General features: G+C 51.0%; 1 protein-coding gene across 1 annotated transcript in view; it reads right to left on the bottom strand.

The window, feature by feature from the left end:
* The window catches only part of LPL (lipoprotein lipase), a 28248-nt gene extending 12469 nt beyond the window's left edge, over nucleotides 1-15779 (bottom strand). The window contains 5 exon segments of the mRNA NM_001177330.1: nucleotides 1148-1381; nucleotides 2172-2283; nucleotides 3449-3628; nucleotides 6686-6843; nucleotides 15299-15779. Coding sequence (NP_001170801.1) covers nucleotides 1148-1381; nucleotides 2172-2283; nucleotides 3449-3628; nucleotides 6686-6843; nucleotides 15299-15386 — 772 coding nt within the window. The 5' untranslated portion in view covers nucleotides 15387-15779.
* Nucleotides 15780-16305: the final 526 nt, after the last annotated feature.

Consider the following 16305-nt stretch of genomic DNA (forward strand, 5'->3'; position numbering starts at 1 on the left):
GAGAATACAGTGGCCCAGAGACCTTGTCCTATGCATCTATGTAGACCTTATTTTAGGAGCTGTTCTTACCTCTACGATTATCAACCTTGCAATTTCACAAGGATTTCTCTGCTTTTTTTTTTTCCATTTATGAGTATGTTTATGAGGCCATAGTAAGGGACTTCCCAAGTAAATGTTGATTTCCCTACTTTATCACCTCCTTTTATACTGAAAGTTTGCAAGACTTCTAGGTGTTTCTTGAGAAACCGTATCACAGAGGGTGTTATTGTTAAGGGACTAGCATCTTATCACGGCTATTGTGTACAATGGAGGGCTGTGCCTGTACAAATGCTTTTTGTATCAAATGAACCATAGAAACGAAGAACAATGCATCGGACAGATTTATTACCATAAGCTTTTATGCCCATTGGAAATAGTAACATTTTACTGTAGGTTCTAGAAGGTGTGCACAAAAGCGCTGAGCGGACATGGGAAAGTCCCAGTGTCCAAGAGGGATGCAGAGTACACCCCAAAATAAATTATGAATTGAGCACGCATGAACATGCTATGAAAGCTAAAATTATAAATATGATTATCAATATTTTACTGTAAAACCCATGTTAACTTATTTTTTGATTCTAAAGCTATGGAAGATTTTATCACAGGGAAGTTGTGATTGGTGTCTGATTTTCCTGTCTCTTAAAAAGACCAACCTCCCCCCCCCAAAAAAAAAAAAAAAAACCAAAAACATAGACTTAATCTCTCTCTGACTTTCAGTAAGTCAGAAAGGTTCAAAATCAAAATCACCCCCATTGCTTTGCAACTGCATTTAAAACTGGTCCTGTGGCCGGACAACATCTCCTGCTGCTATTTTCAGGGTCAGTGGGATTTTTCCAACCTAAATCTCTCCTTTATATTTCCTCGTGCCTTCCAGTTCAGTACTCAACGTAGCCTACAGTGTAATCCATAAAAGACCCAAGGGTTGTCTGCTTCTAAGGTGACTGTGCCCAACAAGGAAGAATGCTTCCGAAACATATTCCCGGCAATCCAAGGCAGAAACAGAACAAGGCCAAACAGAAACACTTTGGGAGGATGAGATAGGACCCCGGATCAATGAGATTGAGAACAACCCCCCTCCCAGGCCGTCGACTTCCAAATCCTGTTTTACCTCCAAGGCCTCGCTCGGCGATCACGCGGATGGCTTCCCCGATGTTACACCCGGGTTGAAAAGTGCCCCCGTTGGGATAAATGTCAACGTGGCCCACGGGCTGCTGGATCCCAATGCTCCGACCGGGAGACCCTCTGGTGAATGTGTGCAGGACATCGACAAAATCTGCGTCGTCCGGGGAAAGGCGACTCGGAGCTTCTGCGTATTCGAAGTTGGGTCCCGCTGGGTCCAGGCCTTGACAGGGACAGAGGGGGAGAGTTTTACAGGCCCACTAGACCGCACCTCTGCCCCTGTCGCATTCACTTGCCATGGTTCCTCATTGGAACGCACTGGCAGCCTCTGAGGTCCTTCTCTCAGCCCCTCGTCTGGAGTCATCGGATCTTTCAGCCACCACAGGAGTCATAGAAGTTGTCTTGGCTCCTTCTAGAACGGACTGTGGGTCCCTTCACCTAGCCATGTGACGTGATTTCCCTGGGGATGCCTTGATTTCCTTTTGTCAATGAGTTCTGAATGTGGTGAGCAGCCCTATCAACGGGGATGGGTCCCCCCCCTTCCTCCCTTTACCTCCCTCTCTCCCTCTCTCCCTCTCTCTCTCTCCCTTTCTCTCTCTCTCTCTCTCTCTCTCTCTCTGCCAGCCCATCGATTACCACTTGCTGGATGACTGCCTTCTCTCCCTATGGGCCCTGGACTTGGTCCTGGCTCTCTCTTCCCAGGACCCTTGTGAGACGAATAGCTATGCACGCGCCGTGTACCCCAAAGCCCCGAGCAGGGGCAGGAGAGATAGTGGCTCCTCAGCACAGTCAGTGGGCGGTCTCTACCTCCTCCTGCTCTTCCTGGCCTACCGACAGTAGATAATAAGCCTCCATGTTTTATCTTGCGCCTGGGTTCTACTGTCAGATAAGAGAGAGCCGGACAGAGTCCCTACACAGGGACACAGGGGCTAGTTAGCACACACGGCTCTGATTCCCTTTCCAGATGACGGCCCTCTCAACTCTGGTGGAAACAAGGGACACTGCTTTCTTACCCGTGATTCTGTTGACTTTCCTGTTGGTCAGACTTCCAGCAATGCCAGCAGCGTGAGCCCCCAGGCTATAGCCCAGGAGGTGGACATTGTCCAGGGGGTAGTTAAATTCCTCCTTTGGAAGAGAAGAGGGGGAAAAAGGAAGTGTTGTTATTCCTCAACAAAGATTAAAAGCTAAAGATAGACAATGCATATAGACACTATTCTCAAAATATAGGCAACGCTGAAACACAATTTCACTTATTTTAATTTTCTATTACAAGTGAAAGAGAGATCTGTATTTCTAGTGCTGGGATGTTCTCTTCTTTAACATTAAATTTAACTCAGAAAGTGTTTTCATATGTTGGAAATTATTTTCTTTACAATATGTGTGTGTGTGTGTGCATATGCAGGTCTGTGTAGAGTATGTGTGTGTGTGCATACACACCCCTGTAGACGTGTACAAAGATCATGAACTTAACCCCCAACTCACTCTTCTAAACACACTGCACCACTTGACTCTCCAATGTTAGCCAAGAATAACTTACAATGGAAGGAGGTCAGAGACACTACTCAGTCTATGGGGAAAAAATAGAATTAGAGAATAACTTTTTTTTGTGCAAACAATTTTTGAAATCCACACATCATTTCTTCATAGTACACATTTCCATGAGCTTTTAAAAAGCCCCTTGTATGCATGGATTTCAAAAACTTTCTGTTCCCCAACCAACTTCCCTTCAGAGTTCATTTTCCATGCACTGTTTCAGGCCTCACCCCCCTCACCCCCCAGCACAGCCTCCTTAATTAACAGGCTATGGTCCTTCCAGCTCAATCCCATCATCCCCCAGCACCAGCAAGAATCTGAGTCTTTAATCCACCCTAAGGAATAAATACTACTAATATTGTTGTCAAAACAGTTGCTGCTCCAACAGGAGTCAAAGCCAGGCTACAGTCTCCACGTGCCGGCCAACTGGCGGAAAGGACTTGGCCCAGCGTGCCTCCTTCCCTCTGTTTTGAAGTAACAAGCTCTTTCTCTGTTCTGCCCACTTAGTTCTTGGTCTCAGCAGATCTATTCACTGCACAAAATAGCAAAGGACAGGGCAGGGCAGGACAATTTGCTGGCTTTGGAATCTTTTCATTCTTCTCCAAATGCTGCTTCAGGCTTACACACAAGGCTGTGCTCCCAGTGAAGATGGGAATTTACTCCAGGGCCTACAGCTAAGTGCAAAGGGTCGTGGCCAGCCTCGTATCTCACCCTAGCAAAACCTCTGGACACAGCCCACCCTGTCTCCCACTCTTACCTCCATCCAGTTGATAAACCTGGCCACATCCTTTCCCACCAGCTTGGTGTAGCCTGCAGACACTGGGTAGTGCTGCTGGGCCCGTAACAGCCAGTCCACCACAATGACGTTGGAGTCTGGTTCTCTCTTGTACAGGGCGGCCACAAGTTTCGGCACCCAACTCTCATACATGCCCGTCACCTGAAGAGGGTGGGACAAACTTTCTTAAAACACCCACCGGCAACACAGCACACACCCCTCAGCCCGATACACCTACATTAAACGGAGAAAACACACCTGCAAGGAAGCCCATTGCTCAGAAAGAAAAAGCCAGCCCCAAATGATAATTTGTTTTCAGACTTGTGCCTGCCCGTTTGAGATAGATATGCATGTGCCACAAAAGGGGTGTGTTGGGTTCAGGAATGGCAGATTTCATTTTGCTTTATTGTTAAAGATTTATTTATTTATTTGAAAGGCAGACTACAGAAAAGGAGACAGAGACAGAGAGAGAGCTCTTCCATCCACTGGCTCACTCCCCACATGGCTGCAATGGGCTGAGCTGGGCCAAAGCCAACAGCCAGGAGCTTCATCTGGGTCTCCCATGTAGGTAGCAGGGGCCCAAGCACTTGGGGCCATCTTCTGCCGCTTTCCCAGATCATTAGCAGGGAGCTGGATTTGAAGTGAATGATACAAGAGGAAGTCATACTGCAGTCACAGCGGGGTCACTCAGTTATGTATTAAATCAAGGAGAAGATTCTGAATCCATGTTTCTAGGCAGGCACCTTTGAAGGGGAGAAGTATAGAAGCTGGACTGCATTTCATGAAATTCAATAGAAACATATGGGTGGGATTCCCATTCCAAGGGGCTTCCTTTGACACTGGATCTCCTACGGTGGATCTGTCAGACGCAGGCTCTTGCTGTTTGCTTAGCAGACTAAACCTATGAAAGCAGAGCTCAGTTCCACTCCCATCACAGAGCAAATTGCACACTTTTGTATCTCATTGCTTTGCTCTGTGGCAGAAAAAAAGCAAATCCAAGACCGAGGTGATCTAGGTTTCCATCCAAGGCCCCCACCAATGATTTCTATAAACGTAGGCTCTGCTGTAACCTGCCCAGGCCACCTATAAAACAAAACGGGTTGGGTTCAGAAGATCTTGAAGTTCTAGTCCAACCTCCTACATTTCTGCGTGTGATCATTCCGGTTCCCAGCCTACTTGCAGAGATAAAATGCTGGCGGACAGCTGTTCCAAGCATGGGCAGGCTTTGTGATGAGCAGGTTAAGCCATCCCTTTGGCACACCCGAATTCCACACTGGAGGGCCAGTTCAAGTTCCAGCTCCTCTGCTTCCAGTCCAGGTTCCTGCTAACCGCACCCTGGAAAGCAGCAGGTGATGGCTCAAGTACTTGGGTTCCTGCCACCCACGTGGGAGACCTGGATTGATTTCAGGCTCCTGGCTTCAGCCTGGCCCAGCCCCAGCTGCAGCTGGCATTTAGGGAGTGAAACAGTAGACGGAAGATTGCTCTCTCTCTCAAGCGTGCGCTCTCGCTCTGTCTTTCAAGTAGATGAAAGTAAATAGGCACCAGGAGGAAAACCAAAGACGACGAAGCACAGGGGTGATGCAAGCTCCTTTGAACGCATCTCAGGGAGGCAGCTGCAGGTCTGGAAGCAAAGTGGTTTCGCAGGGAACTCAGCAAGCGCAAAACCCAGAAGGAGTGGCCCTGGCCCACTCTTTCCTCCCTCCCCAGGTTGGGACACCAGCTCCCGTTTGCAGTTGCCTTGAAGACCAAGGGCAGATGACCTCATGGCTTCAAGAATGCAACATCCAGTGCTCCTCCTACTCCACAGTGAAAAGGCTGGGCTTGCGGCGATTGAAATCCAAGCGATGGCCGCATCGACACCGACACCGACCACGTGCTGAGCAGTGGGCAGGGGGCTTCTCACTTCCCTTCACCTGTGTGTTTGCATCCCAGCTCCACACCGCAATAAGGCAGGGGGGTCCTGTCAGCCTGAGGCCCCACTTGTAAGCTTTCTATGCTTTCAGAGTTCCCCGGTCAGGCGGGCTCTGGGGGCCAGTCTCCCAGCTTCCACTCACGGTGACTGATACCCGGATTGATGGCGTTAGCAACTCATCTAGCTGCTCCGTCCATCTCTGATTCAACACCAAGTACGGATGTTAGGAACCCCAAACAAAGGGGTTGGAGAAGCCAAGCACCACCCTCTTCAACTCAGGAGAGGTCTTAATTTCTACATTTTTCATCTGAGGCTCACTCAATCTGTGCTGATTTAAAAATTGTTGATTCCCAGACACAAAACTGAGCCACAGGCCCATGGCCCAGGCCTCAGAACCTCAGGCCAGGCCAGCGTGGGGGGCGGGGGGAGAAAGGCAGGGGGTGCCTGCTATAATCAGTTGATTCTGGTTGTACAAATGTGTTTATTAAGCTTAAAGTTTTTTTGGGATGGAGGGAGTATTAAAAGCCGAGTTTTGTGTGCATTCAAAATGCCTCTGAAAACACTAAAGATTCCTTTTTGTTTTTCTGTTTAAGTCTCTTATAGAATGATTTAGACTAAGAATTTGAACTTTTATCACAAGGCCTGAGTTTGCTAGGTTAACTTGGGAAAACGGATGCATTTATTTCAAATAGCCAACAGGTGAATTGTCAGCGCTTGCCTTTGTCTTCACAAAAATGACAGGAATTGTCCTCAACTGTCCACAGCAGAAGCCTTTAAGCCGCCCAGGAGAAGGAATGGGGCTGGGATGCCCATCCCTGTGAGCTAATTCTGCTCACCAGAACGCAGGGTCTCTCCCAATGGTCACAAACTCTGGCATCATGGAAGAGCAATACCTCCTAAACAGCTCATTGTACGCAAATCCTTCTGCCCCCTAGGGCTCCGAGAGGGTGGCTATCAGCACACTCAGAGAGGACCATTTTATTAACACTTTTTAAAAGCTCGAGTTCACCACCATGTTTCAGCTCTTCTGACCCATCTGGCAAGAGTGAGCCCTCTTGCACCTCTAAAAAAGCTCCCTGGCGTTTGCAAGTGGGAAATGTTGAAAGTGGAGTCCAATCTCTTTGTCTGACAGAGAAGGGACTTGGCGGGCAGTATCCACAGGAAATACTCAGCAACCTTAGACAGCAGGTTCCGCCCAAAGGCACGTTGCCTTCCTTCAAGTTTAAAGCAGCAAAGCCATTCGTGAGCAAGCAGTTCTGGTCACCAAGACCCGAGGCAGAGCCCCAGTGAGCCGCAGCCCCTCTCACCGTCCAGCCGTGGATCACCACGAAGGTCTTGCTGCTGTGGTTGAAGTGGCAGTTGGCCACAGACTCCACCACCCCGGGAACCAGGTGGCAGGTGTCATCAGCTGTGTCCTCCGGAGTCCGCAGGGCAAATTTAGTTTCGATGTCGAGGAAGTCATTTCCTTCTCCGGGAAAAGGAAAAAAAAAGGGGGGGGGGGGGAGACAAGATGTTAGCTGGAGGGTTGTCTGCTTTCCCTGCTGGAGCGCGATGTTTTAGATGCTTTAGGTTCTCAAACAACCCTTGCCGATGCTATTTTTAGCTTGCTTGCTGGTTTGTTCCTCAGGTGTTGGGAAGAGAAAGAAATGAGGATTACAAGGGTGCACCTGCAGCAGTGAGCGTCTCCTCACTCAAGGTGATCTTAACTGCGGGTTTAGCAATCAGGCTTCTGGGGCGTGTGCAGCCTGCTCTAATGAGCCCCAGCACGGACAGGAACAACTCCCAGTAAACGAACGGCTATGTGGGGCATGCTATGTGGGGCACGCTATGTGGGGCGCGCTCCGTGGGTCCCACTTCTCTTCCAGATCTGAGCCTGAGTGGCTTGGGCGAGGCTCTGCTGCTTCCACGGGGAACAGCAGTGAGGCGCAGAACCCAGGTCTCTGGCTGCACTAAGCTCATTCTCCTGTAGAGAGAACCCTCGTGCCAGGTGGCTGTTCATGTATTGGGGCATCTCAGAGTGGGGGAGACAGAACTAAAAGGCAAGTTTACTCTAGTGCAAAATATTTTTGAAATCCATAAACTTTTTTTTCCGAATTTGCATTTCTGTGAATGTTTCAATGATCCATTGTATGCATGGATGTCAATGGCGTTTTTTTGTTTTGTTTTGTTTTTTTTTGCACCAAAGACTATATTTTAATTTCATTTTCCACCTTCTTTAAATCCCTAGTGACATCAAAAGAGTATTTCCCACAAACATACTGCTGGGCTTCTTTGAGAGAGGTGGTTTCCTTATCATTAGCTTCATTTTTAAAAATGGCAACAATAAAAATAGCTAGAAGCATGAGGCAGCTTTGGTGTGGAATTGTTCTTACTCTCATGGCAGGATATGCCAACCCCAAATTTTTTTTAAAAATATGTATTTATTTATTTGAAAGGCAGAGTTACAGAGAGAAAAGGAAGGGGGGAGGGGAGAGGGCAAGAAAGAGAGAGAGGTCTTCCATCTGCTGGTTCACTCCCCAGAGGGCTCTAATGACCAGAGCTGAACCCATCCAAAGCCAGGAGCCTGAAGCTTCTTCCAGGTCTCCCACATGGGTGCAGGGGCTCAAGGACCTGGGCCATCTTCTACCGTTTTCCCAGGCCACAGCAGAGAGCTGGATCTGAAGAGGAGCAGCCAGGACTAGAACCAGTGCCCATATGGGATGCCGGCACTGCAGGTGGCATCTTTATCTGCTATGCCACAATGCCGGCCTCTAAATGCTAATAAATCTTAATAGGGTGCATATAGCCAATCCATGCACTAGCACAGGAGACACCTGACATGCAGTTCCACGTGATAGTCAGATTAGTCTCTTTCCACAGACAAAGCACAAGGGGAAGTGGTACTAGGGGAAGTTATTTAATTCCTCATCAAGTAAAACAAAGAACAAAAAAGTCTTGCCTACTTGTAGGATTATCATCCTACAAGATGATAATCTCTTGTAGGGTTTAGATTTTACTTTTCAAAACTGTCAGGGTATCAATAAATGAGACTGTTAGAAAAACTTCTAATGTCTTAATGCAAAGTTACTCTTTTTTGCTCAACTGACAATCATTTTAAATGAGCTTTGCAAAAGTCAGGGCAAGAATCAAAATAAAAGCGATACAGTCACTAAAGACATGGGCATTTGAAACAAGCTTGAAATAATCAGCCAATATTTTCCTTATTCAGAACTATTTTCTGGAGTTCCTTACACAATAGTGTGACTATATGATTCATTATATGCAACAAGTTGATCACACACACACACACACACACCCCTCCACTATCTAAAATGCAGGTGACAATTTCCTAATGGTTCTTCCAAGGTACCTCAAATTTGATGGACAATGCATATTATGAAAAACTTAGGCTTGGCTTTCCAAATGTTTTGCACCAAAATAAACATTTAATTCCCTTTTCCCTGAAGTGTTGTTTTTTTTTTTGTTTTTGTTTTTGTTTGTTTGTTTGTTTGTTTTGACAGGCAGAGTGGACAGTGAGAGAGAGAGACAGAGAGAGAAAGGTCTTCCTTTGCCGTTGGTTCACCCTCCAATGGCCGCCGCGGCCGGCGCGCTGCGGCCGGTGCACCGTGCTGATCCGAAGGCAGGAGCCAGGTGCTTATCCTGGTCTCCCATGGGGTGCAGGGCCCAAGCACTTGGGCCATCCTCCACTGCACTCCCTGGCCACAGCAGAGAGCTGGCCTGGAAGAGGGGCAACCGGGACAGAATCTGGCGCCCCGACCGGGACTAGAACCCGGTGTGCCTGCGCCGCAGGCGGAGGATTAGCCCATTGAGCCGCGGCGTCAGCCCCTGAAGTTTTTGATGTGCCTTTGGATTTGTTAGAAAACAGTGAGTTTTGTTGCTATTGCTAAATATTCTAAGACTGTTCAGTTAGCGTCTGTGCTGAACCTCTAAAACTCTAAAGCTGCTTTTGTTTGCATGTAGGAAAACTGCATGGAATCTACCCACCCACCAAGAATATGCTCTCTCATCTCCTTTCGAAATACAGGTCCCCCTGGGGCCAGTGCTGTGGTGGAGTGGGTTAAGCTGCTGCCCACAACACCGGCATCCCATATGGGTGCTGGTTTGAGTCCTGGCTGCTCCGCATGCAATCCGACTCCCTGCTAATGCACCTGGGAAAGCAGTGGCAAAATGGCCCAAATGCTTAGGCCCCTGCACCCATGTGGGAGACCCAGAAGACTCTCCTGGCTTCTGGCTTCAGTCCGCCCCAGCTCTGACTGTTGTAGCCATCTCTCGCTTTGTCTTTCTCTCTGGAACTCTTCATTTCAAATAAAATAATAATAATAATAAAAAGAAAATGCAGGCCCCATTCTCCATTCCTAATCAGAAAACACCCTGCTGCTGGTGGAAAAGAATTGCACATTTTCTATCTGACTCTTCTCTCCCTGCCCAACAAGTTCTTTAACTTTTAGAAAGTGCTTCAGAAAATGTAAAACTAAATTAACTTCACCCTCCCCCACATCTACCCACCTCAAACAACAAGCTGTTTATTCTCTCACAATCTAATTAGTTTTCATTTTTATATGTTTATTGGAGAGGGAGAGAGAGCAGAGTGAGAAAAACAGTGAGAGCTCCTATCTTTTTGTTCACTGTCCGAGCGCCAGCCATGGCCGGAGCATGGCCAGGCTGAGGCCAGGAGCTAAAAGGGCACTCAGGTGTCCCACAGACACGACGGGGCCCAACCACTTGAGCCATTGCCCATTGCCTCCTAGGGTCTTCCTTGGCGGAAAGCTGGAATGAGGAGCAGAGCCAAGGGCTCAACCCGGGCACTCTGACACACGGCGTGGGGATCTCGACCACTCGGCCCCCCTGACCCAGCTAACAATCTTACTGTAACATGTTCAGTTACCAGCGTTTTAAGAGCAGAGAGCTTCTGACACCCTGGTGGGCGGCTCTCACGTCCCACCTGTTTGCCACACTGATTTTTCCAACGCCACAGTAGGCCATTCATATCAGCCTATTTTTCCGTAAAATTACGCAACTTGGGGACACTGGTATTGCTAGCGCTTTTGAACTGGCCGAGAACGTTCCTTGAAATGACTAAGACTGGCTTTTGTCTGTTTCCTGGAAAAGAACAACCTACGCAGCCTGTAATCTCGCGTCCAACTTCAGTCCTGCTTGGCTCGTGGGGAGGCTGCCATTTCCACAGCCAGCGTTTCTGTCGGGTCCACACGTGATAGGACGTGCATAGGTTCTCAAGCCCATGAGCGGCTGGAGACTTCAGCTTCACCTTCGAAGGACAGGATTTTTCATTTTCAGGTTGATGGGGCGTACTGCCACCATATGCCCCGTGATGGCTCTGGTGCTATGTCGGTCTGCACCGCGCTTACCCCGTGTTTCTCTCATGGTGTTCTGGTTGGGATTTTCACACTGCCTGTGTTTGCCACCCTCAGGGATGGGTCAACATCTGCATCATCCCATAAGCACCTGGCTTGGACATATAGAGACAAGCAGAGAGATGGACCCCAAGGATGGGTTGGGGAGTGTGTTCAGTTGCCCTCCAAATACCCTGGAATTGGCACTGGGAAGCAGGTGAACTGATCTGATGTGACTGTTACTAAGGGAACTATTGTATTCCATACATGGAAATGATGCCTCTACATATATCCATCCACTGTCTTACACCTACAGTTCCCCTAGAAATTAAGCCCGCCTTAGAGTAGAGGAAAGAAAGAAGGCAGGGAGAGAGGCAGCAAGAGAGAAAGAAGTTGATGCCCTCCCAGGGCCTCCCTCCTTAGCAAATCAGCAGCACCCTGCCAACTGGGCCCCATTAGGCACACATTCAGTGCATTCGGGGAGACGGGGGTGCCGGGTCCGTGAGAGTTAATACATTCCCTGGTTATATCATCTTTATTCCTATGTGCCTATGTGGCTAGCTGAAAAACCAAGGGAGTCCACAAAGATAGGCGCTTTCTCTTTATGTGGATCGTAACTCACAGAAACAAAACTGGGCTGAGAAGCAACACTCTTAGAGAAAAGGGAAGAGAAATCCCATACGTGGCACCTCAAGTTTACATTAACTTTCCCCCAGCGCTGGGCCTCACTTCCACACTAATGAAAAAGAAGTTAGACAATCAGTTTGGAAATGTGCAAATGGCTCCATTGAGGCCGGGAGCTGTGGTGCGGTGGACTGGACGGCATGTTGGCATCCCATGTCAGAGCGCCAGTTCAAGTCCCGGCTGCTCTACTTCCAGTTCTGCTTCCTGCTAGTGCTCTGGCGGGGGGGGGGGGGGAGGGGGGGGTAGAGAAAGACCCAAGGGATGGGTCCCTGTTGTCCATATGGGGACCAGGATGGAGTTCCTGGCTCCTGGCTTCAGCCTGTCCTAGGCCTAGCTGTTATGGCCATTTGGGGAGTGGGCCTGTAGGTGGAAGAACCAGCGAGAAGAATAAGCTGGTATAAGTTTAACAGGTTCATTTCCTGCATAACTTTAAAAGCATACATACATTTCACCACCGAGGATAATTCACTCCTTCCTTCCAAGTAGGTATTTTATCTCCCTCACTAGTATGAACATCTTTTGTTGGGTACCCAGATCACACACTCAACATAAACAGCTATCTTAAAACAGCACAAGACAGCAAGGTGAACTCTGTAATAAATCTGAACTCTTATTCTCTTGAGTAAGCAGCATTGTAGTGCACTATGACAAGAGCCACTTGTGACAAAGGTTTGCTCCCAGGTTCAAAAAAAAAAAAATTCTGTTGACAAAAAGTTCACTGTGATGACAAATGATGTTTTGGGAATCCACCCATCTGGAAATGTTATACTGATGGTGTTTGTGCTGTTGCCATGAAAGTTGGAAAATGCATATGTGCGGCTTCAAATAGCAACTCCACCCAGACCTGAAAAATAATGATATTCACGTCTTGCAAACTTCCCTTACCCTCTGTGACCCAAAGTCCCCAGCAGCCATCATGCTGATGGCTGGAACACCCTCCCTTCTAAAGCAATGCAGCCTGTGTGGTGACCACGGGGGAATAGGTGGCGATCAGAGAAGGGTCACACAGGAACAATGCGGCATAGTTCAGGCACTATCTGGAACAATCTAATTGCCATAGAGGCAGGAAACCATATAGGCCAATTTTCTCCTCCACTGTAAGGCAAGAACGGAAGGTTGAGCTAAAAATACACTGCTTAAAAGTGAACATTTTCTATTGCACCTCTTCCCTGGTACCTGACTCCCACCTTTCAAGACAGCCATCAATCAATCACTCCCTGGCAGAACTCCGCCCCCGTGGCACCTGCTACTTTGCTCCCATCACCCATCGTGTCTGACTCAGACCTGTAGCCTGGAAATTCAAGGTGGCCAAACAGGACTGCAGCTCCTGAGTCCCCACCTCAGGGCTCCAGAACAGCTCTTCCAGTTTTCTGAACAGAACCCTGCAAGGTTGTGGTGGCTCCCAGAACAGAGGCCCTGAGGGCAGTACCTCTTGTCCTCAAAGCCTTCTGAGAAATGAGGAGTGCAGAAGCTCAGAGCCCAGAGGAGGTGATGCCTGTGGGGCCTGCCCTGGAATTCTTCCCTTCCTGGATGACCTTGTGTGGAGGAGAAAGAGCAGAAAATGGCTGGGAGAAGCCGGCGCCGCGGCTCACTAGGCTAATCCTCCGCCTAGCGGCGCCGGCACACCGGGTTCTAGTCCCGGTCGGGGCGCCGGATTCTGTCCCGGTTGCCCCTCTTCCAGGCCAGCCCTCTGCTGTGGCCAGGGAGTGCAGTGGAGGATGGCCCAGGTGCTTGGGCCCTGCACCCCATGGGAGACCAGGAAAAGCACCTGGCTCCTGGCTCCTGCCATCGGATCAGCGCGGTGTGCCGGCCGCAGTGCGCCGGCCGCGGCGGCCATTGGAGGGTGAACCAACGGCAAAGGAAGACCTTTCTCTCTGTCTCTCTCTCTCACTGTCCACTCTGCCTGTCAAAAAAAAAAAAAAAAAAAAAAAAAGAAAATGGCTGGGAGAAATGGGAGGTGTGCAGTGGGTAGAGCCAGTGTGCGAGGGGTGAGACAGAGCCTTTCCAAGTCTACTTAGGGACAATCCTCTTAGTGTTCTTCCAGCCCAAAAGACGTATGTTGGTGAAAATCCAGTTCAATCAATGCATCCCTTAAATGCCTGCTGCATACAAGAGGCAGAATCAGTGGGGCCCCAGAGAACTATCAGTGCCTCCAACGCCCTCATTGTTGAGCTGAGGATGCTAAACCCAGAAGTGTGACTCGGACCAGCCCAGTAATTCCATGCTGTGACCCTCCAAGGGAGTCAAGCAAAACCTCAACAACAACAACAAAAAAAGATGATGGCTGGGGCTGGCACTGTGGCGTAGGTGGGTAAAGAGCCGGCTGCAGGGCCAGCATCCCAAATGGGCACAGGTTTGAGTCTCAGCTGCTCCACTTATAATCCAGCTCTCTGCTAATGCTCCTGGGAAGGCAGTGGAAGATGGTCAAGTGCTTGGGCCCCTGAACCTGTGTGGGAGACCCAGAAGAACCTCCAGGCTCCTGGCTTCAGATCAGCGCAGCTCCAGCCGTTGAAGTGATTTGGGGAGTGAACCAGCAGATGGAAGACCTCTCTCTATATACCTCTGCCTCTGCCTCTCTGTAACTCTGCCTTTCAAAGAAATTAATAAAGAAATCTTAAAAAAAAAAACTTACTAAAAAAAAAAAAAGTGGTGGCACACGTCTGCCAGCAGCCTGAAGCGACCAGAGCCCTGTGTGTCCCTGCGCTACCTGCAATGGAAATTCGGAGTTGATTCCCGCTACCCACAGGGGGGCCGCTGTGGCCCGGAACACACCGCATCACAGCACACTGACTCTCCCGTGTTCTCCAATGAGAGAAGCCTCCTCTCTACACTCAAAGCCCTGGGCTGCCTCCACCTTGAGCCGCGGCGGGAAAAGCCCCTTCCAGATCACATCACCCTGCGCCCGGCTCCACCACGCCTACTGGTGTGACCCGCTTCCCACCGTGTCCTGCGTTCGCACGCCCGAGTGCACAAAACGAGCCAAGGTTCAAGTTACCAGGCTGCGTCTACCATGGGCAGCTCCCCGGCTGGGCTCATTCGCTCGCTCGCTTACTATTATTTTTTTTTCCTGCAGTAAAGAAATTCTCTGACGCCCTAACTCCAGCGAGCTGGCGATGCCCTGGCTGGCGGTGACCGCGGTTGCGCCCCCGCGCGACCCCCCTCGCAGCAGCACCGCGGGGACTGGACAGGGTGGCCGCGGGCAGGCAGACCTGGCAACCCGTCACAGGTCATCGGCCGTGGACTGCGGGGCCACGTTCCCAGCAGGGCCGACCCTTCGCTGGGATTCGTGCGCCCTGAGAAAAGCGGAGCGCAGGTGCTTGGACGCCGTACCCTGCCTCCAGGGCGCGTCCCAGGAACTCTGAGCCGCACGCCCCCCGCCTCCCGGGTTCCACAGCTCTGCGAAGGGTTGCACCGCCTACAGCCCGGATACCCTGCGCGACCGCTTGTGCCCGCGATTCCCCCGGTGGGGGACGGAGCCGGGGTCACCTTGGCCCGCGCGCCTTTCATTCCAGGGCGCCGGCAGCCGGGAGGCTTCTGCGGGTCACCGCCGGCAAGACCATGGGTCGCCGCCGGCCTCCACCCGCCCCGCACACCGCGGCTCTCCGGAGCCGCGCCGGTGCGCGGGGAACGCGGGCGCAGACGGAGTGGAAAGGACAGCGCGGGAACCCGGGAGAGGAGAAAAAAAAAAGCGGGAACCGGATCGCAGGCAGATTCCCTTGCTGGCGCCTCCAGGATCCCAGTCCCGGGACCCTTCTCGGGCTGGGCAAAGTCCCTGGTGCGCGCCCCACAGCCGCTGCCAACTTCTTCCCTGGCAGCGCCAGCACGCGTGGAAGCGGCCGCACCGGCAGGTGGAGCGAAGTTTGCGCGGCGCGGCGCGGCACTTACGGTCGGCGGCGGCCACCCCTCCGCGGGAGGCGGTCAGGCTCTGGAGCCACGCGCCCAGGACCACCAGGAGCAGAGTCTTGCTCTCCATGTCAGGGCGCCTCCCTGTGCAGGAGCCGCGCGAACGCACGGGTGGACGCGGAGTGCAGGAGGAAGAGAGCGAGCTGCAGCCGCGGTCCGCGCGGGCGGTTCACGCTTTAAAGGGGAGGGGAGGGGAGGGGAGGGGAGGGGAGGGGAGGGGAGGGGAGGGCAGCTGGAAGGGGCAGGTTTCCTCGGAGGAGGGGGGAAGAGGAGGGGGAGGGATCCAGTCTGACACTGCTTCCACTCCACTCGCTGCTGATGGGACTGGGAATATGCAAATAAACCTCACCACCTATTGGCTCTAAAATCACAAGTTGGGGTTGGGGGGAGGGCCCTCCATGCACTCTCAGAGATTTGAGCAGCCTGGGCTCTGCCAGCGAGAAGGGGGCAAGAGGGCGAAAGGGCAGGGGGGAAACACTGGCGCCTGGGCCGCCCGCAGGGGGCTGCTCCCCAGGGTCCCCAGGAAGCGACAGACTCCCAGTTTACAGCAGCTTGGGTGAAGCGCTCAATAGTCACCGGGTTTCCAAGGAGGGGAAGTGTCGCTGTGAACTCCCGCGCAGACCTCCAGGGAGCTTCCGTCCATCAGGCTAATAGATGCCTTGGTCAACCTTGACCGCCCTTCCCCGCCCCCAAGTTCTTGAAGAGACCCGGGAACACAGGGCCCCGAGGCTGTGCTTTCGGGGAGCTGGTAGTTGGGCCCTGGACCCCCTGGGTGCCCGGGGGGGGGGGCGGGGAGAAGCCCACTCACTCCAACCAGCTTCTAATTTTTGCCTCATGCCAATCATCCTCAATTCCAGCCTCAAGGAATGCAGGAATGATACTTTATCTTCAGAGGCAGGGCGTCTAGGTCAGATAACTTAAGACTGCCTTGAGTTATGACAAGTGGAAGAAGACACGCATGGTATGACCCGCGGGTATAGAAAACAAAT

Source organism: Oryctolagus cuniculus, chromosome 8 (genome assembly GCF_964237555.1).
Source record: "Oryctolagus cuniculus chromosome 8, mOryCun1.1, whole genome shotgun sequence".
In the NCBI taxonomy this organism is placed as follows: Eukaryota; Metazoa; Chordata; class Mammalia; order Lagomorpha; family Leporidae; genus Oryctolagus; species Oryctolagus cuniculus.